The sequence below is a fragment of the Cupressus sempervirens genome, chromosome 1, assembly GCF_028749045.1.
Source record: "Cupressus sempervirens isolate cs-2001-9-10 chromosome 1, ASM2874904v1, whole genome shotgun sequence".
NCBI classification, from domain to species: Eukaryota; Viridiplantae; Streptophyta; class Pinopsida; order Cupressales; family Cupressaceae; genus Cupressus; species Cupressus sempervirens.
Window position 1 is genome coordinate 417,667,186 of NC_143118.1, and position 27,417 is coordinate 417,694,602.

Sequence of the window (27,417 nt, forward strand, 5' to 3'; positions counted from 1 at the left end):
GATGAATAACATATGTACATATACATGAATAAAACATATATACGTAAACATAAAATATTAAGATGTATTGAAAAATCAATAACACATATACATATACATTAATAAATTTATATCAAAATTGAAAATATTTTTCTAAATTTTATTTTTTTAATTTAAAAAAATATTTTTCTAATGTTTTCTAATTTTCAAGACTAATGTATTTAAAAATATTTTCTAATGATTTTTCTAATATTTTGTAATGTTTATATCCTAATTTATTTTCTCGTAGTTTTCTAATATTAAATTCTAAATTATTATTTTTTAAGTATATTTTCTAATGTTTTCTAATATTTAAATGTAATGTTTTTTCCTAATGATTTTCTAATTTTTTTTCAATTATACATTACATTATTATAATTTTTCTAATGTTTTTAAAATGTTTTTCTAATATTTTTTCTAATGTTTTTGTAAATTTGTTTTCTAAATTTTATATTATCATAAATTTTCTAATGTTTTTCTAATTTTCTTTCTAATTTTTTTAAAATTTGTTTTCTAAAATTTATATTATTATAAATTTTCTAACGTTTTTCTAATATTTTTTCCAAATTTTTTTTCTATAAAAAAATATTAAAATTTAAATTTTCTAATATTTTTTCTAAATTTGTTTTCTAAATTTTATATTATATTATAAATTTTCTAACGTTTTCTTAAAATTTGTTTTCTAAATTTAATATTATTATAAATTCTCTAATGTTTTTCTAATGTTTTTTCTTATTTTTTAAAATTTATTTTCTAAAAATTTATATTATTATAAATCTTGTAATGTTTTTCTAATGTTTTTTCTAAATTTGTTTTCTAAAATTTATATTAAATTATAAATTTTCTAATTTTTAAAAATGTTTCTTCTAAATTTGTTTTCTAAATTTTATATTAAATTATAAATTTTCTAATTTTTTTTCTAAATTTTATATTATTATAATTTTTTTACTATTTTTCCTAATTTTTTCTAAAATTGTTTTCTATTGTTTTTTATATAATATTTTTCTATTTTCTAAATTAATATAAATAAACTATAAAAACATTAAATTAACATTTAGATATGCTTTCAAAACATTAAAAATGTAAATAACATTCAAATATGGTTTGGAAACATTAAAAAAATGCTTTGAAAACATTAAAATCTACTTTGAAAACATTAAAAAATGCTTTAAAAATGTTAAAAATATTAAATTAATAATATTCTAATATACTTGAAGATGAGAATCAGAATGAAAGTGACAAGATGACACTGACAGAGGCGGTACAAATCATGTGTTCACTCCAACCCATAGACTGAATAGTGACCACTGTAAAAATAAGCAAAAAGGGTTAGAAAAGTGATTTTAACAGCTAGAAATCGACACGACATATGTTCAGGCGAACATATTAATTACAAATGTTCACCCGAACATGGCATTACATTTGTTAATATGTTCATTCAAACATGTACTAATGTTATGTTCGCTCAAATGTTTAAATTATGTTTTTGCGAACATGTTCCGCATAGAAATTCGTCGTTTCCTAAATTTTTCCAATTTTGTTATTCCCACTAATGTGGAACCCATTATTTTGGGTTCACCCACATGTCTCAAAATATTCTTTGCATCCATTTCTATGTTGCCCTCATAACAAAAGTAACCAAATTCACTAAGGAGTTTTATACAATTGATTTGTATTTTCCTTTTTTGCTATTACTCTATTTATTTATTCATAATTTTAGAATGAAACTATTGTTTTCACTAAGTAAATCATATAAGCTAATAAAAAATTTAGATTTATAAATTTTTAAAAGATTAGTCTTTACTTTTTAATAAAGATTTAAATCGTGTTTAATATTGTAAAAAGAAAATTGTTCGGTGCAAGACTAAAAATTGAACTTACAATAAATTATAGAATAAATAATGCAATATATAACATGATATAAAAATGTCACCACCAACCCTAGGAAAGTGTAGAGATTCTGAAAAATAGGGGGAAAGGAGAGGGTAAACTAAAGACATAGTCATCTAATTAAAGTGACTGGGAACTTGGGAAAGATGAAAAATCAAAGGAAATAAGATTAGGTTCTTCCCTAGTTTGTGATTAAGATTTGATAACTACATAGAATTTACAAGAAAGTCTTTTATTCAAATCCTCAAGGGAGAAATCATCCTTCTAACATACGGTGCACTCAAAAAAGCCAAGACAATAGTCGTTCATAAGGACAATGAAACTTGTATAATTTTTTGGTAAAGTAGAAAATGGAAAGAAAGCCACCTCACTATATTTAGTAAATCAAACAATAACCTCCTTTATTAAAAAAGAATAAAAAAATTTGAAATTTAACATATCCAATTCACTATTAACATGCCCTATCATTTGGTTGTTCCATACATTACATGTACTTAACAATAATCCCTTGTCAACTAGGTAGTCTAATCAATCAATTAACCATCCCATTGAGGTGACTATCATTTGGACATGACATCCAAAATATATTTTGTCCATTACCTTGCAATTGTAAGGATCAAATATTCCAATCATAAATTGACACTATTTTGGTTTCGATGCAAGAGCACCCTAGGGAAATCAACAATCCTATATGAAGGGGCTTCAAGGGCTTAGATTTGTGGACTTATGGTTTGAATTATTGGGCTTGTTTTTGGGACATATCGGGAAACCTTTTCCTCAGTGTGCATAGAGTTTGGAGTTATCATCTAGGAATTAGAGTCATTTTGGTGACTGTTGGTCATGTGTTCCTAATTTACTAGTAGACTTTGGAGATTGTATTCATGAGCTTTGATCCGAGGGAGTTGATTTGTGTACTCTTGGGTTTGGATTGTTGGATGGCATTTGGACCTATGTCTAAGTGCACATATTCCTATGTGGTCTTTTGAGTTAGTTGTACATTGTAAACTTGAGGCCTCTCCTAAGTATTTAATTATTTCATGTATTTAATGTTTGTAGTCAAGCTGACTTGTGGCTTAAGGGTGTATTTAATGTTTATTATGCTAGGTTCTCTTGTGGCTTAGTTTACTATAAGTAGAGGGTCTTGTGGACTCTAGAGCCATTATTATTCATCCAGCTTGGAGAAAGCAAGGATTAGATGAGAGAGAAAGGTTTATTAAAAAAGCTAGTATTTGTGGCTTGGAAAACAAGGAGGTTTCTTGGTGGCTTGCGAGCACAAATTTAGATTCTTCTTGGATTCTATACAAGATTTTGGATCTAGACTACCTAGGAGTTCGATCTTGTGAGGTTGTGCATAATTACTATTGTAATTATTTATGTATCTAGTTGTAACCCAGAAGGTCTTACAATTGGGCATGTTGGATGTAAATATTATGATTTTATTATGAGAATTAATGTTATTTTGGATCTAAATCTTTGGGTTATTATTTATATTCCACGGTGTGGTTAATTGTTGGGGGCTAGGACATATCCTTTTTGGATTCTCCCACCTTGCATTACATCAAGTTGTATTACAGTGAATGTTGGATCTGGTTGATTTGTTGCTTTAGTTTTACAAAGATCATGGAAGATTCCTCCAAGAAGATTGGACCATAGGCCAATTGATGATCTTTGTGATGTCGTGGAGACTAAGAGAAGGTTCAATAAGATTTTGGAACTCAGATGGAGTCGATGAAGAATAAGGTCATGAGACCTATTTGTGATACACCTAGGAATGTGGGTACTAAAGATGGTTGTGAGGAACCTCCTAAAGACTTTGAAGTTGTTGGATTTAGTGGAGAAGACATTACTGATTGCATGGAGAGAATTATGGCAGATAGGACTAGCCAGTTGGGTAGATCTAGATCTTAGTTGAAGCTAAAACATAAGATGGATATTTCTAATTTCTTAGGTACTTTGAATCCTAAACAATAAATTGATTAGATTGTTGAAATGGAAGACTACTTAAAGGATATTGGAGATCCAATCAGAGTGAGGTTGGCACAAACTAACTTGAATGGACATGATGCTTTATGGCACAAACTAAAGATGAAAAATCAAAGGAAATGACATTAGGTTCTTCCCTGGTTTGTGATTAAGAATCAATATCTATATAGAACTTACAAGAAAGTCTTTTATTCGACTCCTCAAGGGAAAAATCATCCTGCGAACGTATGGTGCACATAAAAAAAAAAGACAATAGTCATTCGTAAAGACAATGAAACTTGTATAATTTTTCAGTAAAGTAGAAAGTGGAAAGAAAGCCACCTCACTCTATTTGGTAAATCAAACAATAAGCTCCTTTATTAAACACTCTTGATCTTTGTTTAAGAAGGGGGATGTGAACATGAAACTGCACACTCAACATGGCCTTGAACATAAGAACATCTTAAAACCACGTCAACATATTTTTTTCATGTCAACAGATACATGATGATAATTTTATTACTACACCAAGAGACAACAGAGAAGGAATGGCTTAAACATCACACACTAAGCTTAATTCCTAGACTAAAAGTGTTAAATAGTCAAAATTAACTTTTTTTCCAAACTTAATTCTTCCCTTAGTGTGTGATGTTTAAAGATGGTCGCAACAACGAAAGGAATTCTAACAATAGAGTTTGGGGCCAGTGTTAACTCTGAGCAGGTAACACAACTTCCTATACAAATTGACCCTATCTTGCACCGCCCCGGGAAGCTTCCCCTTACATTCTCCGCCATTGATGGCTCTGATAGTACCTGCAAATCCCTCTCCTTTCAAGGAAGTCATGGCACTATGGCATTTGCTATTCACCATCCAATACCATATTGATGTCTTGAAAGCAATTTCTGGGCTCTGAGCCACAAGTCCTGGTTGATTCAGTAAGGGCACTCCTAAATATTTTCCTGCTGCCCCATAGTTGTAATTCCTGAATACAATGCCAAATAACAGAACCCATATGAAATATATGTATTACTAGAACCACATAAATGGATTCAAGTAGATCAATTAGTAAGGAGATTCTTACCAGGTTAACTGCAGGGGACCTCGACCAAAGTAACGGTTACCACTCTTACATGGCCATATTTTGGACCGGTGGCAGTAACTCCCTCTGTATATTTCTTCCACATAGCACAAATCTGCAAACATGTTATCATCAAAAGCATGCCCACTTAATAATGAAGAGCTGAATCAGCCTATAGGGAAGAACTATAATCCCAAATAGGCAAAATTATAATGATCTTCTGGAAACATTACAAGGTCAATAATAATACTAAATTGTGATTTTCCTATCTGGGTCTAGTTAAATCTGAAAGATATAATGAGCTTCTGTAAACATTACAATGTCAATAACAATAACAATACTATTATTAAAACTGGCTTACTTTCAGTCTCGTGAGCCACATGGGCGAAGAAAGCCGCAAGCTCCCTCTTACGAGCCACAAGAGATCCGGTGGTACCAAAACCTGCAAAACCCTTTTCTTTAGTTGCATTGATGAAGCTACCGTAAGTATAGAATGCCTTTCCTCTGCAAGACTTTGGTATCCCAGATTTAAGCCTTTTAAAGAATCCGTCAGTGATTATATGTTCAATGCTGTCATGAGATAAACTCAGTTGTATTTCTCCTGCCAAAGCAAACATTATCAATAGAACAACAAATGTTTCATATCTTGCCATTGTTGCTATCTTCACTCATTAACTGAGGAAAGCAGCACTCAACTTCGTTTAAATAAAGGGCGTGGAAGGAAACAATGTGTCTGTGATGTGTTGCTTATGGCGAGGAGAACATTGTTTTCCCTGGATAAATATATAGTTTAGTATTTAGCGATTGAATGCTGTCTCATCTGCAGAGGACAGTCATATGTAGTTTATCAAAGAGGATCAATTTACAGGTGTAAAATGTATTTTATTGCCCCACGTTGTATTCGTTCAATGTACCACAGTCAATTGTGTTTTTCGATGGATTGTGAACAAGTGTTTTTATAAAGACCAGGATAAGATGGAAACATGGGTGATTAGCTTTATGATCACACAGTGTTGTAAAATATATATGCAGGTGGAGAAGTACATGGACCTCACATGGCCATAACAGTTTCCAAAGTATTCGTCTGCTCTTGCACCGTATGAGTACATGTACTTTCAGAAGAATAGCATGTTACATCGTCGCAACCCCCAATCAATGGACGTTGTCGATCTTTGCGACATTATTACTTAAAAGGCCAATTAATTATGTCCTCGCATAATTTAGGGCTTGATTTTGTCGAGATCAATGTATCGAGATTGAATCAACTTGATTTTACGGTTCCACGTTTTATTTTATGGAGAAGTTAGGCTCTCGATATCATCAATGAACGTCTCTAGTATTACGTGGACCTTTGTGTATTTCCCTTGGCGAGTAGTTTACTTAGAAGATATGTCCAAGAGGCCTTTCCAAGTCAAATATTGTTATTGCGTATAGTCTCATATGAAGGAATGAGTAAGAAAAGTTTTCATATGAAATGAAGATTAAAATTAAATCAATATAAATTATTTTAAAAGTAAATTTATTATTTTATTCAATCAATCTTTTTGATGAGTTTGTGATCAAAGATAAAATGTTCTATTGTTCAAAGGCAAATAATGAATTACATTGTACCTTTTTATATAAAGGTCTTAGATGTAGAGTCTGTGATCAAAGATCAATAGTTCTAATGTTCAAAGACAAATAATACATTGCAATCTATCTCTTTATATATAGGCCTTAGATATATTGAACGTGCAGAAAAAAATGATCAAGTTGCAATGATTTTTTTTCAAATACACAAATTTTTCTATAAGAGATAAATCATCCTAATCATTTAGTCCTCCTTAAATAATCACTTGATCTAATGATAAGAAACACAAAATACATTCAATTTTACCTCTTTATATAGAAGCCTTGGACATTTTGAATGCTACATAAAAATAGAAGAGAAGTGCTTGCTTATGCAATAGAGTTGGCAACTTCAATCCATTTTTAAAACTCTTCTAGCTCTAGCTCTTCCCATGGAATTAGAGAGAAATTATCATATATTATAACCTAATATGTTTAGGTCACATAGCATACTACAAATAACTTTTTAATGTTATGTCATGTAAATAACTATAATTGTAGTTTGAGGTGCAAAAAATCTCATGTATGTGGAAAAATTATAACTCCAACATTCACTCCCTTGATTTCAACCTCTAGTGCACGCAACAAAATACTATGATATTTTCTTCTAGCTTCTACAAGATGCTTTTGTATCATATTTACCATGTTGTGATGTCCTCTTGGACTCTTACTTGGACATTTAATTCCATAGACATCAATCTCCTTCTTTGAGACCGGTGTCACCTTTTCTAAAAGTTTCTTCATCCTTTGGTAAACACATTCCTTTAAGAATATTCAATTTCTTAGTTGTGAGATTAGCTTCACCTCTTTTGGCTTGATGTATTTTACATCAATACAAGCATTGTCTTTACTGCTTCAACTTGGATGACTTCACTCTTTTGAGGTTTCATCTACATTGGCAACATGCTTCACTTCATTATCATTGAAAACACTATAATGATATAATTTAAATAACTTCATGGATCCACACTTTTTTCTATTCTTAAAGAGGAATTCATTTTTTTGATAAAACACCAAATCTTTTTTGAGGACTTGAGTTGATGTACTCACAAATTTACACGATCATCTTATGTGTTGTGAACATGTTTTTATTACCTGCAAAAATGAGTTTAATATGAATATTCTCATCTTGAGCACCAACATTATAAACTAGTCTCCTACATAGAAATCCAAATCAACAAACATAATTCTCTCTCTCTCTCTCTCTCTCTCTCTCTCTCTCTCTCTCTCTCTCTCTCTCTCATTACCATCTATCTCTCTTTATCTTTCTCTCTTCTTAGTCTCTCCCATCCTTTTTATTCTTTCTCCTCCCTCTTTGTTCCTATACACTAATTATCTCCCTCCCTATTTATTTCTCTCTCACCTCTTTCTCTTGCCACTTTCCCTAAGGCTCTCAACTTTTGTCTCCTCATCCACTTATTCTATCCCCCCCTTCCTTTCTTCTTATTTGAATCATGTAAGAAAGATTCACAATTTTTTTGGCATATTAGTCAAGACAAATATGTAATAGGTTGTCATTAGGTTTTTATTAATGGAAACTTAGGGAATTAAGGCATAGAAGCAATAATGCCCCACCATGGAACCTAAAAAGATAAGTCCAAATGTTACAAAGTTTGGTGAAAATTATCTTTTTTCCAACATCCTTTGCATGTTAATATGATTAATCATAGATAAAAAGTCCTAATAGGTTCCCTAATATCACCTTTACACCATTAGTGGACCCAAGATTAAGAATTAATTTTTATTATGCAATCACCTCAACAAGTATTCTTCATTGATTGCTTACTTAATTCCCTTACAAATGCTTATCCATAATGTTAGAAATAGATAATACTGTGGGGAGGGGGTTGCATGAATTAGTATTTTCAATCTTTTTCCCCACAACTAAACATTATTAATTACTTTAATACATGCATAAGGAAGTAAACCAACAATGTTGTACAGTATAAACAACCATACAAAAAGAGAGCTTATAACACCATATTTTGTTAACTAGGGAACCCTAGCGAAGGGAAAACCCCGATGGTGATGAAACTCACAGGATGATTCACTATATAAAGAATCCAGTTATAGACATTGACCCTGTTAGGAGTCTATGAAGAATATATAGTGTCTTGAGTTAGTGTCAGGAGACTAGGCCTTGTTAGAAGCCTCAACCCTATTAAGAGTTTGTAGATCATATACAAATGTGTACAAGAAGAGCTCACTACCCTAACATGCAACTAAACAATTGAGTTCTTCAAGAGAATAGATATACATACAACACTAGATCACTTGTTGTACTTCACAATTCTTTTGATTGTCAGTTCTTCATACAAGGAATGACTGTGCATTTATCAATCTCATGTTATCATCACATAACATTACATCACATCACATATCATAATATCACATTTGCACTTTTTACATCTAACTTCGCAATTGAAGCTCTATACCTATATCAATCATATTAATAAATTCTTCCTTAGCTCACATATCATCCTTAGAGTCAACTCATCAAGATTTGATAATTAAAATAATTCTTCAAGTTGTTCAACATAGTTTACTGACATGCTTTGTTCTACACTGTGAAATAACTGCATCAATATTTCCTGTACAACTTGAACTAGGTTTCTTGTATGGACATGCACACTAGTATGCATCATCAGGATGATGTCATGCATCTAGGGTTAACTACAAAAGAGAATATTCCAAGGGAATATTTCACTATCAACAAATCTTGCAATGCTATTGTAACATTGTGCAATACTTAGACTATATTACTTCACAAATAATCATAACTAAACTATAAAACATATGTTTCCATAAATGACAAGCACATGTCTCACTTTATTTGATTGATTGGTCATATTGCCAACAATCTCCCCCTTTGGTATCGATGGCAACATTTTGGAAAAAATGGTTAAGTCCCAAACATGTTGTCATACCAATCAAAGTAAATAACCATAACATAGTAAAAACATTGTATTCATATTTTGAAAAAAGGTTACATCCCCTATAGTTTTTATTACAAGGTTTTCTTAAAGAAGAGCTTACTACTATACTTCAAGATACAACTATATAACTTACATTTACAATTGCAATTACAATTTTCCTTATATTCTCCCCCTTTGACGTCAATGAAAAGGGTGTCAACAAATGGAAACTCCTATCAAAATATGAAAGCTACATCAAAACTTGGATAAACAATCACTGAAGTTAGTCTTCAACTATGCAAGGTGTTTCTTCCAACTATTCTTTAGTGCATCAGACACAATGATTAGTGAACATAGAGCATATGTGGCTAACTCTGTTACATTCAAATCTATAGCCACAAACTTTTCATATGAGGTCTTTGTTGCCAAGTATTCCTCCAACTAATTTTTTAATAATGTAATCTATGGGGATAAATGGTCCTTCAAAAGAGTAAATCTTTTTAAGCTTTCTCCTTTTCTACTTGTAAATCTTGGATGCTATCATGAATTGCTTGCATTGTATGCTCAAAGATCACTAAATTCTAATTCTTTTTCAAAAAGTTATCAATGAGTGTCTGAAGCTCAATTATCTTTTCTTTGATTTGCTCATCAAAACTATGAAGGTCAAGGTATGCCATGTTGCACTTAGCATATATTTGCTTCCCTTCTTCCATACTCTGCCTTAATACCTTAATTCATACATTTAATGTTTCTATATCATTTCTCATATTTTAAACATAGTATTAAGAATTTTTCCATCATGTTTAGTCTGTGCTTGAACTGTAGCCACATTGGTAGGCATTGTAAACTCATTATCAAAGGTATTGCACAAAATTGCTGCTCTCTATTGAATGTCCATAGGTGTATCAACAAAACTTACTATCTTCTCCAATTTATCCAAAACTGTGATTAAAGTATTCTCAATAGACTTGATTGATTTATTCTTTTCAAGGAATTTACTAAAGGAAAATATAAGGTTTTGTGCCTCATCTTCTTCATCTGACTGTACTACTACTATAGTTACTAGTGCTGCTTGTGTAGGTGGTGTAGATGGTTTTACTACTTCTATGGTTGTAGGTGCACTTGTACTAGCTGCTTCTATGGTAGATTCAAATTTCTTTGTAGAAGATGCATCTTCTTCCTTTTTCTCTTGTTCTTTTTCCTCATCAGATGAGCTATTGTAATCAACAATATTGTTGAGGCCAAAATCTTTCAATGGGTTTTCAGTTCTATCCACTATCACATTTGTGTTATTTTCTTGCATAGATTCAATGCCAATGGTAATGTGTGGTGTGAATCACTTGGAATTGAAGTTTTAGTTGGTTGCTCAAAATTGTGAGGTGGACTAACTGTTACTACAGTAGGTCTTATCTCCTCTATCTGTTTACTCTTCTTAGTCTCCTTAGGCACAGTAGACATGTATTTAACTATAGCCTTTTGAGTCTCCACATTCACTTCTTCATAATTTCCTCTCATAAGAATAATATATCTCTTCTTATTTCTTAACAATGATGCTATTCCTTTCAAAAATTTCTTTATTTCTTCCTCATTATTTACTATACATAGTTTTTTCACCATATCCATCCTTATTTTTTTATCCTCCTCAATTACTCTACTTTTTCTGTTTCTTACTCTATTGTACAAATCTTCAGGTATTTGACCTTTTATGCTATCAAACCTTTTATCTTTTAGGATCATATTTCTAACTACAACATTCTCTACCTATCTTCTATCAATATTATTATACAAGTCATAATACTTATTCATTTGTACAAAATTATTGTCATTAATAATTTGCATGTTAAGATTTTCTACCTTTGGTTTCCATGTTTTTCTTCTTGCTGAAGTCTTTCCTTCCTGATCTACTGATTCTATTGGTTTGTTAGTAGTCTCTTCTTTAGAGTTAGAGGAATTGATTGACAAGGTTCTTCTCCTCTTACTTGGTCCACCTATAGTTTGCTTGACTTTCTTCTTAGGAGGGGGTTTGGTTTTCTCAATCCTTGTGGGCTTCCTTGGTGCTGATGCTTCCTCTATTTTTTTTGGATGCCTTAGAGGTTGCTATTGTGCAATTGCCACATATGGCACTGTATGTGCTTGCACACTTTTTTTTTGTAATTGTGACCTTTTTAGTAGGTCCGGCCACTATAATAAGTGTAGGGGTCAATAGTTCAGATTGACTATTGGCATTCATTTCCAAGGCTATCCCTTTCACCTCTTCAAATTTCCTTCTTGACATTCCTAATTTCTTTAAGATAGAATCAATTACTTTTTCTACCTTCTTCTTGGAGTCAATGACTATTTGATTTGTTTTGACTTCTCTCATCTTCTTAGTATATGTCCCCCATCTAGGTCATTCAAAATCAACTTCAGAGTGCAGAATTATCTATGCACATCCTTCAGTTATTTCATCACTCATTTCATAACCCATAGGTTCAATGAACTTTACTTGGGGAACTACTACCTCCATGTATGTGAAATCCATTTCTACCATAAAACATATTTCATCCTTATATTTTTCTACCAGAGCAGGAGGTATCCTATACCTTTGCTTCATTTCAACTTGGAACGATTTCATCATTCTATCAATATCATTACCTCTAACTATTTTTGGTTTAGTTTGCATGCATGAGTGATATTCTACATTGCACACTCACTTCCATCCAAATTTGAAATATCTAGAACTTCATTGCTGCGTAGAAGAATATATGAGCCAATAGGGGTTCAACCCTAAAGATTGCAGTCATAGATTTCTTGATTTTTGATATGTTATCCAACAAATAAGTTTAGATAATATCACATAGATTAACCTTTTTACCCTTTACTACCATCACATAAGCTACATAAAGAAATCTGGCAGGGATTGAATCTATCCTAGATCCATGGTCAAACTTATATCCCAAAATTTTAGTAATAAGTCTCACTCCATCATCTTGAATGGTCCTGATCTTCATGTTTCTACCATCAAAACTTGTGTTGAGATTTTTTTCAATTGATTTGCACACATTCTTCATGTTGATAGGATTGCATCCCTCATTGCTCAAACCTGTGACCTTGTGAATTAGGTCATTATCGATGCATATAATAGAATCTCCCAACCATAGAAGGTCATCATGAACTCTGCTTTGAATGATTCTTGTCCATTCATGGTTATCAAAGTCCATGTAGAACATGTACTTAACATGGCTAAGTTGTTGTAGGTATGCATATTCTAGTTTTAATGAAAAATCATTGTTGCACATTTTCTCCAATTCCTTGTGAATCTTAGTATCTCCCATGCTTTCTATTTTACAATGAATATAACCTCTTATGTCCTCAACATGAAGAACATTTTTTGGTACTTGCAAAAATGCTTCAATAGAGTCATCAAGTAGAGAAATAAATGGGTTTTGCTTGAAGTTATATCTAGGTTGATTACTGATATTAAACTCTTCTTGTCTTTCCATTCTTGAAAAATATTCTCAAAAAATTCAAAAAATACCTTAATTTTGCATTTTAGAGCTATTAGTGATCTCGCGTATCTCCAAACTTCTTCAACACTTCAAATCTCTCTTGAATCTTGCACTTAACATTTTGCACAAGAAAATGATGTTCATAAATCAATTTTCATCCTTTAAATCTTCCACAATCTGTACTTTTCATTAAATGTGTATCCGCCACCAGTTTAATATACTATTTTTGTATAATAGAGAGATTATTCTTCTTACATATCCTTATATTGATCATATTAAGTAATGTGCACTTTTCTATAGACTCCTCTCAATGTCTAGTATATATTTTTAACTGCATAACTTATGATATTCTCTCTAACATCAGTTGTTATTAATTGATGCATTGTTTTATTGAGAATGCTTAATGTAGGTAAGATGGGTCACAGACAATAAGTGACTTTACTATCTTATCTGATACATTAGGATGTACTTCTTCCTAAACTGTATGAGAACTTCTAGTTTCTTTTTCCTTTACAAATCTTTCCTTAAATTCTTCTGTCAGCTCCTTCATTTCTTCCTTCAGATTGTCATCAATTCTTCTATTGTTCCTTTTGTAATTTTGATTCCTATTAAGGTTTCTTCTATCCATTCTACAAAACTTTGTTGTCTATCCAAAATTATCATATAAATGACATACATGTACATTCCTTCTTTGTTCATTATTATAGTTGTCAAGTGCTTTGCAATTCCTTGCAATGTGTCCAAGATTGTTGCATCTGTAACAAACAATTTGTCTTCATTCTCCACTTTCATTTTTGTGAGATCTTCTTCTGTTTCTTGTATAGTTAGTTTCCTAAACATACTACTATTTGCATTATCATCATCAAATTTAGGTTTCTTACAATCTACTACATGATGTCTATATCCATGACAATTATGATAATAAAAAATTGAAATAGGTTTAAAAGACTTACCTTTGCAATCATCTCTAGTATGTTCATGTTTATTACACCTGGCACGAGATTCCTTTCTTTTATTATCCGCATCTTGATCAAATTCTTTAAATTTCTTAGAGTGAGTAACATTCTACTTGTTTTTAGATGTATCATCTATTTTTCTTATGTTCAGATCCTTTTTGATTTCAGGAGTATCAGATTCTTTTCTCTTAATAGATTTCTTGGCAGATTGTTTGAGGAAGAATCCAAGTCCAGTTTTTTCATAACTAGGTCTCTATATAGATATTTGTTCTTCAATCTTTTCACTGCTAGTATATAATTTCTCAAGTTTCTATTTGGTTTGCACCAGTTCACCTTTCATAATAGTGTTGTATTTGTCTAATTATGCATGCTCCACCTTGATTGATTCTAATTCATATGTTACTTTTCTTAACCAGGATCTTAGATCTACATTTTTTTCTTTTGTTTTAGAGTCATTCTTTCCTCCATTTTTCTTAAGAATTAGCTTGATTTTAACTATCCTTAACTCATATTTTAGGATCTCATTTTCTTTCTTTAGATCTTCAATATCATCATCACTATTTTTTTCACTAGGTCCTTTTTTCTTTAGGTCATCTATCTTGTTCTTTAGTTCACCAATGCAACCTTTTGCATCTTTATATCTGTCTTTTAGGCCATCTCTTTCATTAGTAAGGAGATTAATTTGTTCAAGGGCTTCTTCAAGATTATTCTTCAATAGTTCCATATCCATAGGCGTCTTATTCAAGTTGTTAAGCCTGTTCTAAATAAGTAGGCTTTGATACCAATTTTTAGAAATATATAATATTGGGGGGGGGGGGGGGGGGGGGGTGGTGTTGAATCAGTATTTTCAATCATTTTGGCCACAACTAAATATTATTAATTACTTTAATACACGCATAAGGAAGTAAACCAACAATGCTGAACAATATAAACAACCATATAGAAAGAGAGTTCATAACACCATATTTTGTTAACTATGGAAACCTTGGCTAGGGAAAAGCCCAGTGGGGATGAAACCCACAAGATGATTCACTATATAAAGAATTTGATTAAGGATATTGACCCTGTTAGTTGTCTGTGAAGAATGTATAGTGTCTCGAGTCCATGTTAGGAGACTAGGCCTTGTTAGAAGCCTCAACCCTATTAGGAGTTGCTTCAACCCTATTAGGAGTTGGTAGATCATATACAAATTCTTCAAGGAGAGCCCACTATCCTAGATATACATACAAAACTAGATCACTTTTTGTACTTCACAATTCTTCTGATTGTCTATTTTTCATACAACCTAAGTGATTGCGCATATATCAATCTGACATTATCATCACATAACATTATTTTGCATCACATTTCATAATATCACATTCACATTTTTTGCATGTAACTTCACAATTGAAGCTCTATACTTATATCAATCATATTAATAAATTCTTTCTTAGTCAGCTCACATATCATCCTTAGAGTCATCTCATCAAGATTTGATAATTAAAACAATTCTTCAAGTCATTCAACATAGTTTACTAACATGCTCTATTCTACACTGTGAAATAATTGTGTCCCTATTTCCTCCATGGATTGAATTAGGTTAGTTGTACGGACATGCACACTAGTATGCATCATCAAGATGATGTCATGCATCTAGGGTTAACTATACAAGAGAATATTCTAAGGGAATATTTTGCTATCAAAAAATCTTGCCATACTATTATAACATTGTCCAATACTAGGCAATTTTCCTTCACAAATAATCATAACTAAACTGCAAAGCATATGTTGCCATAAATGACAACCACATATCTCACCTTATTTTATTGATTGGTCATATTGCCAACACATACTACTTAAGTTAATACATCTATTAGTTTTATGTATACTTATAATTTTATACATAATATATCCTAATGACCATTTACAAATTAGAAACTAATACCTTAATTCATATAATTGAATACGTCTATTTGATATGAAATAAAGATATATGAAATAGATTTAAACCATCAAACATACATACAAACCTAGAATAATCTTTTATTCACCAATTACTTAAATTATTTGTTTGATAAAGTTATGAATGTACATGGTTCATCATACATTTATCTTCATTTATCCTTTGAAATAATACAATATGTTCATATTTCCTTTTATTTCTCCTAGACATACCCTTTACCCTTTTACATAGCTTTTCAATTCCTAATACACACACACACACACGAAGATATATATATATATATATATATATATATCTTCATGTGTGTGTGTATATAATATTATAATGTAAACTCTTGAAGGAAGTAAATATCATATATATATATATATATATATATATATGATATTTACTTCCTTCAAGAGTTTACATTATAATATTATATAGATTTCTTCCAAAGAGATGCGACACATAGACTTTAATAATTAATCTTTAGTAGCTACTCAACAAGGATCCATATACTCCATCCATGAAAACTCGAAAAATACCTCAAAAATATTTACCAGCCAAATACATGGAGCCATGATCAGACCACTCCACTAAGCTAGGAGGTAAGAAATTGATCAACATAGGTTATAAGGTAATCCAAGGCTTACACCACAAAATAAAATTATGAAGGTAACATAAAGCTACACAAAGCATAACTTTGCAAAATGAAATCACAATTTGAATGGACAATGAGAGGCAATAGTAGAGTTAGGGGTTCAACCAAATCTATGTGAGTGTCATCATACATTACTCTTAGTTGGAATCATTCACATGAGTTGAAGACCATTTTGCAAAATAGAACATTTCCTCTTTGAGAGGTCCAACTAGATATGTATGGATCAATAGTGGTGGGATCATTTGCATGAGTCTAGGACTGATAGATTACATAGGATGTCACCTTGATGAAGGGTGCTCCCATCAAAACCATAAACTCATAATAGAAACAAAGAAATAATAGCCAATGCAAGAAAAAAATATGGACTTCTTATTTGCGCAAAAAATGTGGAATTAAAAAATTCTCAAGTACAATATGCTAACTCACATGGGCATCTTCATTACAATAATCTACAAGACAAGCTCTAAACTATCACCCAGAGCTATCCTAGACAATGTTTGGGCCTTTCTTAAATAAGCAATTTTATGTTGCTCGAGAAGTTTCTAGACATTAAAACTTGATACCTAGTGCAGACAAGCTATAAATATTCATATAGAGTCAACCAAATACATCTTTGACAATTATTTTAGATATTTTTGGTAGACCAACTTTGAAAGGCCATAACTCATGAACCATTGCTCTGATTGGCTATTCTAACCACTTTTCAGGAATGCCAGCTCCTGATCTACAAGCATAAAATGATGCTAGCACCCTTTCGTCAAGTTTTTAGACCTCATCTAGGCACTTTAAGGCCTCCAATAGTGAGCTTGAAGATTTTTCTACAATGTTTCCACCAAAAATCTACAATAACTTCTCTGATACTTATGCTTGAGAAATGCGATTTTTATGGTAGGCTTACAACTCTAAAATGAACCTTCCTATAGAAAATGAGAACATTCTGAGCTCATATGATAAACTTACTAAAAATAGAAAGTTCCCGTAAATAGTAACCACCCTATCTACTAGTCCTTATTAAAATAGAAAAGACTAAAATACAAATATTTTTGGGGGTGATGCAAGATTTCTCTTACAACCAAGATGCTCCTGCATTAGAAAGCTGGGGTAATTTGAGAAGTGACTCGGTCAAATCTTAGATGTTCATAAGAAAACCAAGACTGTTAACCTCCTCTTTTGTTAGCCATGATGAATCTTCTATTGGCCTCCCTTTGCATTTGACTAGGTATTCCTCATAAGTTTTGTTCCTTGTACTTTTGCCAACACAACTGATCAGTATCTCTTCAATCTCCTTTGAAGCTGAAAGTTGCTGGAATACTCCACTGTGCTTCTACAACTTCATCTCCATCACCTCCTTCATAGTACTCTATCAAATATGAAATATTAAATACTGGTGAATTATTCAATTCAACAGGAAACTCTACTTCATAAGCATTTCTAGAATCATGCTTTTTCATTATCTTGCATAGGCCAATCTTCTTCATCTTCAGCTTATTATATGTACCCACTAGAAAATGCTCCTTCCTCAAATGTACCATGATGTCATCTCCAATCTAAAAATTCCTTATACCTCCTTTTCACATCTTTATGATGTGCTTCCTCACCTCCTTATGGATGTTCTTCCAGTGTTCAACAAAAGGTTTTGCTTTAGCACTACTTATCTCTCCTTTATCAAACTACCTCAATTCAGAAGAATTTTTGGAATTACTCTCATATAAAATCTAGAATGGTGATTTACCAGTACTCTTGTTGACATAATTATTATATGAAAATTCTACATATTGATAAGTAGGAGATAATTTCCACAGCAAGTCAAATTATGATATTGCTATTAGGATTTAATTGTGTGATTTTTGAGTCAAACTCATTGACCCATGTTTCATGAGTAGTGATTCAACATGAATCCATCTCTTATGAGAATAAATGGAGCATTTAGCAATCATTGGATCTAGGTGGTTCTCAGAGGGGTGAAGCACCGAGACTTCCCGGGAGGTCACCCATCCTAGTACTACTCCAGCCTAAGCGTGCTTAACTATACAGTTTCCTCCATTGTTAAACCCAAAGCTTGCAACCCCATTTGCAAACCTTCACCAAGTGTTGTGCCTTATGAACCATTAATTTGAAAGCCCCTTAAGCTCATCAATTGATAAGGAGATAATTTCCATAGCAAGTCAAATTGTGATATTGCTATCAAGATTTAAATATGTGATTTTTGAGTTAAACTCATTGACCCATGTTTCATGAGTAGTGATTCAACATGAATCCATCTCTCATAAGAATAAATGGAACAATTAGCAATCATTGGATCTAGGTGATGCTAGAAGGGGTGGAGCACCGAGACTTTCTAGGAGGTCATCCATCTCAGTACTACTCTAGCCTAAGTGCACTTAACTACGAAGTTTCCTCCATTGTTAAACCCAAAGCTTGTAACCCCATTTGAAAAACCTTCACCAAGTGTTGTTCCTTATAACCCATTCATTTGAATGCCCCTTAAGCTCATCAATTGATAAGTAGGAGATAATTTCCACAAAAAGTCAAATTGTGATATTGCTATTAGGATTTAATAGTGTGATATTTGAGTCAAACTCATTGACCCATGTTTCATGAGTAGTGATTCAACATGAATCCATCTCTCATGAGAATAAATGGAACACCTAGCACTCATTGGATCTAGGTGATGCTCATAGGGGTGAACCACCGAGACTTCCTAGGAGGTCAACCATCCCAGTACTACTCTAGCTCGAGCGTACTTAACTACGAAGTTTCCTCCATTGTTAAACCCAAATCTTGCAACCCCATTTGAAAAACCTTAAATAAGTGTTGTGCTTTGTGAACCATTCATTTGAAAGCCCCTTAAGCTCATCAATTGATAAGTAGGAGATAATTTCCATAGCAAGTCAAATTGTGATATTGCTATCAAGATTTAACTTTGTGATTTTTGAGTCAAACTCATTGACCCATGTTTCATGAGTAGTGATTCAACATGAATCCATCTCTCATGAGAATAAATGGAACACTTAGTAGTCATTGGATCTAGGTGATGCTAGAAGGGGTGAAGCACCGAGACTTTCTAGGAGGTCATCCATCTCAGTACTACTCCAGCCTGAGTGCACTTAACTACGAAGTTTCCTCCATTCTTAAACCCAAAGCTTGTAACCCCATTTGCAAAACCTTCACCAAGAATTTTTCCTTATGACCCATTCATTTGAATGCCCCTTAAGCTCATCAATTGATAAGTAGGAGATAATTTCCACAAGAAGTCAAATTGTGATATTGCTATTAGGATTTAATAGTGTGATAATTGAGTCAAACTCATTGACCCATGTTTCATGAGTAGTGATTCAACATGAATCCATCTCTCATGAGAATAAATGGAACACTTAGTACTCATTGGATCTAGGTGATGCTCATAAGGGTGAACCACCGAGACTTCCCAAGAGGTCAACCATCCCAGTACTACTCTAGCCCGAGCGTACTTAACTACGGAGTTTCCTCCATTGTTAAACCAAAATCTTGCAACCCCATTTGCAAAACCTTAACTAAGTGTTGTGCCTTGTGAAACATTCATTTGAAAGCCCCTTAAGCTCATCAATTGATAAGTAGGAGATAATTTCCATAGCAAGTCAAATTGTGATATTGCTATCAAGATTTAACTTTGTGATTTTTGAGTCAAACTCATTGACCCATGTTTCATGAGTAGTGATTAAACATGAATCCATCTCTCATGAGAATAAATGGAACACTTAGTAGTCATTGGATCTAGGTGATGCTAGAAGGGGTGAAGCACCGAGACTTTCTAGGAGGTCATCCATCTCAGTACTACTCCAGCCTGAGTGCACTTAACTACGAAGTTTCCTCCATTCTTAAACCCAAAGCTTGTAACCCCATTTGCAAAACCTTCACCAAGCGTTTTTCCTTATGACCCATTCATTTGAATGCCCCTTAAGCTCATCAATTGATAAGTAGGAGATAATTTCCACAAGAAGTCAAATTGTGATATTGCTATTAGGATTTAATAGTGTGATATTTGAGTCAAACTCATTGACCCATGTTTCATGAGTAGTGATTCAACATGAATCCATCTCTCATGAGAATAAATGGAACACTTAGTACTCATTGGATCTAGGTGATGCTCATAAGGGTGAACCACCGAGACTTCCCAAGAGGTCAACCATCCCAGTACTACTCTAGCCCGAGCGTACTTAACTACGAAGTTTCCTCCATTGTTAAACCAAAATCTTGCAACCCCATTTGCAAAACCTTAACTAAGTGTTGTGCCTTGTGAACCATTCATTTGAAAGCCCCTTAAGCTCATCAATTGATAAGTAGGAGATAATTTCCATAGCAAGTCAAATTGTGATATTGCTATCAAGATTTAACTTTGTGATTTTTGAGTCAAACTCATTGACCCATGTTTCATGAGTAGTGATTCAACATGAATCCATCTCTCATGAGAATAAATAGAACGCTTAGCACTCATTAGATCTAGGTAATGCTCACACGAGTGAAGCACCAGGACTTCCTGGGAGGTCACCCATCCCAGTACTACTCCAGCATGAGCGCACTTAACTACAAAGTTTCCTCCATTGTTAAACCCAAAACTTGCAACCCCATTTGAAAAACATTCACCAAGTGTTGTGCCTTATGAACCATTCATTTGAAAGCTCCTCAAGCTTAACAATTGATAAGTAGGATATGGTAAAATCAGATCCCATCCTTTTGGCTTGTCTCCAACCAAACATCTCAGCAAGTTTCCCAAACAGTGATTCACAACTTCTAGATGTCCATCAGTTTGTGGATGATGTGATGAAATAAAATTCAAATCTTTCTTTAATTTCTTCCACAATGTACACCAGTAATACCCAACAAAATTTGGTATCTCAATCTAAAACTATACTCTTTGGCAGGCCATCTAGTCGCACCACTTCTTTGAAAAACAATTCTGCTACATGAACAATATCACTAGTCTTCTTGCAAGAAATAAAATGTGCCATCTTTGAAAACTTGTCAACCACCAAAAAAATAGAATCATACCCACACTGATTCCTCGATAATCTAAGAAAAAAATCCATGCTGACATCCTCCCATGACTTCTATGGTAGAAGTAATGACTAATACAATCCTATATTCTACTTCACTCCTTTCACCATCTGACATACTTTGTAACTCTGTACAAACTTTTTCACATCTTGATGCAACTATGGCCAATAATTATTCTTAGCAACCAAATCTATGGTTTTATCCCTACCAAAATGTCCATCCAATCCTCCACTATGCTTCTCCTTGATGAGATTCTCTCTCATTGAACTTCTAGGAATGTACAATTGGCTTCCTTTGAACAACATACTATCTTGGATCATGAAATCTAGCTACCTTTTCCTATCAAGTGTAATAGGTTCTATACAAGCCTTCCACATTTCACCAAAGTTAGGATCATCTAGATACAAATTACTCAGGTCCTTGAACCCAACCACTTCTATCTACATTTCTGTTAGGAAAAGTTGTCTTCTACTAAGAGCATCTATAACTTTGTTAGACTTCCCACTCATGTGTTTCAAAAAAAATGTATAAATCTACAAAAACTCAACCCACATTAAATGCCTTTGGTTCAATTTTCCTTGACTATTCAAGTATTGCAAAGCTTGATGATCAGTTTACAAAACAAACTCCTTAGGAAGAAGATAGTGTCTCCAATTCTTCAATGCTTGAACTATATCATAAAATTCTTGATCATAAACATAATATTTTCTTTTTTCATCATTCAACTTCTCACTGAAGTAGGGTAAACTTTAAGAAAACTGCCTCCAAAAAAAGATATAAAATATTGGCGAATCTTTCATTATTTTGAAAAAAAAATTTTATTTATATTGGCGAAAGTCTCAATTTTTTATTATAAATATGATTAATTTTGGCGATTATTTTTGAATCATAATTTTTTTTTGTATAAAATATTGACAAATCTCAATAATAATAGGAAGTTCATTAATCACCATGGAATATTACAAATCAAAATTGAACATTATTTTACCTTGTGGAATGTTATGAGAATCGTTCCATATACTTTAAATCAATAGTGAATAAAAAATATTGGTGATATATCCCTAAATTAACTTATAATTATGATAATTATTGGTTAGTTCAATTTAATTTCTCCAATAATATATTATATTTAGGTAGCTCAAATCTATTCATGTAACGAATATTGTGGCAAATATTTGAGTTTAAATTTTTCAATAAAATAAATTATTGAGCAATTTTAAATATTCTAGAACTGAATTTTATAAAACTATGGCAATTTAGGTTGTATCAAATCTTAAATTATTAGCCAAATTACTAGCCAAAAAATTCTAAAATTAGCCAATTTACGAATATTAGCCACTAAATTATACCCTACACTGAAGTAAGCAACAGGTCTATCTTCTTGGCTCAAAATAGCTCCTATTGCAATACCACTAGCATCACAATCTACTTGAAACACCTTGTTAAAATTAGGAAGTACTAAAATAGACTACTCAATAACTTTTTGTTTCAACAAATTAAAACTCTTACTTGCTCCTATAGTCCACTCAAACTCTTTCCTATCCTCTCTCATTATTTCAATTAAGGGTCAAAAAATACTGCTAGAACTTCTTATTAACTTTCTATAAAATTTAGCTAGTCCATGAAAATATCTTACCTCTATCATACTCCTTGGAGTAGGCCATTCAAGGATAGCCTTCACTTTCTCGAGATTCTTTCTTAGACCTTCTGCTAAGATAACAAATCCCAAGTACACCAACTCCTTCTTTAGAAAATTGCACTTCTTCAGGTTCATCAACAACTTATCTTCCCTCAACTTATCAAACACCTTGTGAATATGGATCAAATGCTTCTCCAATGTCTTAAAAAAGATCAATATATCATCTAGGTAAATAATGAAAAACTTACCCAAAAATTCCTTCAATACCTCATTCATGAGCCTCATGAAAGTGCTCAGTGCATTGGTTAGCCCAAAAGGCATGACTAACCACTAATGCAGTACTTCCCTTTTCTTGAAAGAAATCTTCCACTCATCACTTTCTTTGATACAAATATGATGATATCCACTCTTCAGATCTATCTTTGTGAAATACTTAGCTCCACTCAAATAGTTCATAATATCATCCATCCTTGGCAATGGAAATCTATACTTGATTGTGATCTTCTTGATAGCATGAGAATTAGTGCACATTCTCCATTCTCCATTTTTATTTGGTGCTAATACTGCTGGTATGATACCGGGACTTAGACTCTCTCAAATCAACCCCTTGTGCAAAAACTCATGAACTCTTCTATTCAACTCTTTACTTTCTACTGGTGTCATTCTTTGCACTACTTTGTTTGGAAAACTGGCTCCTAGAACCAAATTCATCTAGTAAATAATATTTTTCATTGGTGGAAATCCATTAGGTACATTATCTAATATAATATCAAAAAATTCTTCCAACATAACTCAACTTCTGCAAGTACCTCCTCTACTTCTTCTTTACTATCTTTTGGAATTATAGAAAAACACACATGCTCACACTTCATACCTTTGAGAAACTCTTTTCCATCAACAAAATTTTTTTTGGTAGAACTATATACCTTTTCTTCTTTATCCTTCAATGGTTTCAACTTATGTTTCACTCTATCCTTAGTCAGAGTATAGGTATTTGCTTGCCCATCATGTACAACATGCCTGTCAAACTACCACGGCCTACCCAACAACATATACATATGTCCATAGGTATGATATCACATAGTACCTCATCTTGGTAGCTTCCAATATTGAAATTCACTAAGCACTGCTCATTGACCATAACCTTGTGGTCATCTCACACCCAAGCAATAAGGTATGGAAGCAACTATTTTTGTTTCTTCAGCTTCAACTTGGTGACCATCATTTCTAACACTAGATTGCTAGTAATTCCATTATTAATGATTACATCACAACACTTATCTTCACATTTTCACCTTGTGCAAAACAAACTCCTTCTTTGATCAGGTTCACTCTCACCACTTAGCATGACTCTTTGGTTAACTAGGACTTCTCCTCTTTTAGCATCTTCAAAATGTGAGGATCTAGCATCTTCATCAACATTTGTAACTATAGCTTGGCCTTTAGTTCTTGGATCTGTCCTTCCTTAGCACTAGGTATATTGAAATGCTCTATGCCCTTCTTCTTCACAGTGAAAAAATTTCCCACAGAAGCCTCCTCTTCCAGATCCTTGTCCTCTGCCTCTTCCCCTTTGATCTCTATTGTTATGATTATGGAAATGATTGTAATTGTTTTCCCTTTGGTTTTGATTGCTACTTCCAACCTCATCCTTGTTCTTTGATCATCATTACAAATTCCATAAGATTGTCTGCCAGACTTCCACCATGACCTCTTCCACTACTTTTATTATCAAACTTCTTGCTCAGTTTCTCCTCAACTCATAGGGAAAACTTGTATGCCTCCTCAATATTGTTCATTCAAACTAGACTCAACTCATTCTAAATTCTTGGCTTTAACCCATTAAAATAATGGGTGACTTTCTCCTTATCAGCATCTTCATGGTCGGTTCTAATGAGAACTTGGTTGAACTCCTCGGTATACTCTTGAACTAATTTTCCTGCTTGCTTCATTCCTTGCATATTCTTCAATAGATCAAGCTCAGAATCCATAGGAATGAATTGTCACTTCATTTTAGCTATCATCTTATCCTATCTGCTATTTTTTCCTTTCCCTTTTTATTTCACTCCAACTAAACCTCTTGCCACTAGATCTTACCATGTCCCTTCAGTTTTTCCTTCGCAAACTTGACCCTATCTAGATCCTTGATATCTTCAAACTCAAATTATTCCTCTAGTTCATTAATCTAATCAATCAACTCTTCTAGGTTATTATTTCCTAAAAATGTGAGAACCTCAAACTTAGGTCTTTTTCTAATCTTGGAGATGGCCCTAAAAACCCTCTCTTCCTCTAGGTTTAGAAATGCCTCTGCTCTAGCATTTTCTTCTACTTTGTCCTTATCTTTTCTTTCATCTCTCATAGGAAGATTTATTCCTCTTCACATTTGTTCTTCAAATACTTGCATTTGCCTTTGGAGGGCTTGGAAACCCTCAGGTGTAACACCTAAAACTCCTCCACCATACTCTCTTTGTGGAGGCATTTTTGTGCTTCCACTAAAAATCTAGTACAAACTACCTCACAATCGATGATCTTTCTATACACTTAGCCAAAATCATGGTCCTAATACAAAGTACTTCACAATTGGTTATCTATCCACACACTCAAGAACAATAGCTCGGATACCACTTGATGAAGGGTGCTTCTCTTAAAACAATAAAGTCATAACAAAAACAAAGAAGCATCAGCAAATGTGAGAACAAAATATGGACTTCTTATTTGTGCTACAAATGTGGAATTACAAAATTCTAAAGCATAATATGCTAACCCACATGGGCACCTTCATTACAATAATTTGCAAGACAAGCTATGAACTATTACTGGGAGCTATCCTAAATAATGTTCAGGCTTTTCTTAAATTGGCAATTTTATGCCACCTGGGAAGGTTCTAGACATTGAAACTTAATACCTAGGGCCAACAGACTCTAACAGTTCATATAGAGTTAGCCAAACACATCTTTTACAATTATTTTAGATCTTTTGGGTAGCCCAACTTTGAAAGGTCATAACTCATGAACTGTTTCTCTGATTGGCTATTATAACCACTTTTTAGAATTCCAACTCTTGATCTACAGGCTTGAAATGGTGCTAGTGCTCTTCCATCAAGTTTTTAGACCTCATATGGTCACTCTAAGGCCTCCAATGGTGAGCCTAAAGATTTTTTTGCAAAAATTTTCACCAAAAATCTGCAATAACTTCTCTAATTCTTATGCTTGAGCAATGAGATTTTTATGGTAGGCTTACAACTCTAAAATGAACCTTTCTATAGAAATTGGGAACATTCTGAGCTCATATGACAAACTTACTAAAAATAACAAGTTCACATAAATAGTAACCAACCTATCTACTAGTCCTTATTAAAGTAAAAGAGACTAAAATACAAATATTTTTGGGGTGATGCAAGATTTCTCTTACACCCAAGATGCTCCTACATCACACCTCTTTGAGTACTTCAACACTACAACTTTCTTCGTATTTATTGTAACCAACAAATATATGCATATAAAGAGGATAGAATCTAGTTAGAAAGTGCAATTTTTTTCAATTGAATAAATTTTATAGTTTTTATAGTAATATGGATAGAATCCAATTAGAAAATGAAGAGGGATTGGAGAAGATAAGAAAATTAGAGAAAACATGATCAAGAAACTCTATGTAGTCAATAATGATGAAGACTTGAAAGATATATTGAAGAGAATTGAACCCTTTCTAAGGAATAAAAGAAGACATTTTTTTGATGGGAGGAAACTATGAAGAAGGAAACAAAGAGATTGGAGAAGCCATAGTCAGTGACATGACTTCTATACCTAATGCCACTAAGGAGAGTGTGATGTTAAAAAGAGAAAGCCCTATGTATATTTAGGCTAGTACAACTATTGTTACCAAAGAAGAGGTTGAGGAAACTCAAAAAATTAATTCACCTTTATAGATAATTATTGGGATTGAATCCATGAAAGTAGATAAAACTCACATAATAGTAGATGATAACTTAGAAGATATCTTTGCAGAGTATGGGAGCAACATTGTTTGCAATATCACTTCCTACTCTAGCAATGATGAATAGGATGATGGGGAAGAGGAGAAGACAAAAGATGAGAAAGAAGAAAAGAGTAAGAATGAAGAAGACAAAAGAAAATGGAAAGATCAAGAAAATGAAAAGAAGAGGATTGAGGACAAGAGTAAAAAAGAAAAAAGAAAGCAAGAAAAGTAAGATAGAAGGAAGCAAGAAGGGGCAAGGAAAGTTGCATTA

General features: G+C 32.8%; 1 protein-coding gene across 1 annotated transcript; it reads right to left on the minus strand.

Annotated features, from left to right (window-relative positions):
* Positions 1 to 4,552: 4,552 nt before the first annotated feature.
* On the minus strand, positions 4,553 to 5,643 carry LOC149578063 (endochitinase 4-like). The gene is made up of 3 exons (XM_089796461.1): positions 5,311 to 5,643; positions 4,953 to 5,064; positions 4,553 to 4,853 (listed from the first exon to the last, which is right to left on the minus strand). Exons 1-3 carry the CDS (start codon positions 5,600 to 5,602, stop codon positions 4,553 to 4,555), a joined length of 705 nt encoding a protein of 234 aa, XP_089652587.1. The 5' UTR covers positions 5,603 to 5,643.
* Between the last annotated feature and the right edge of the window lie 21,774 nt (positions 5,644 to 27,417).

What these genes read in the sequence shown, in the direction of transcription:
- LOC149578063 (XM_089796461.1), bottom strand. Translation starts at nt 5,602, where the DNA reads ATGGCAAGATATGAAACATTTGTTGTTCTATTGATAATGTTTGCTTTG. An exon ending in TGTGGCTCACGAGACTGAAA is followed by an intron (nt 5,065 to 5,310) that starts GTAAGCCAGTTT and finishes ACATGTTTGCAG; the next exon opens with ATTTGTGCTATGTGGAAGAA. An exon ending in GGTCCCCTGCAGTTAACCTG is followed by an intron (nt 4,854 to 4,952) that starts GTAAGAATCTCC and finishes CATTGTATTCAG; the next exon opens with GAATTACAACTATGGGGCAG.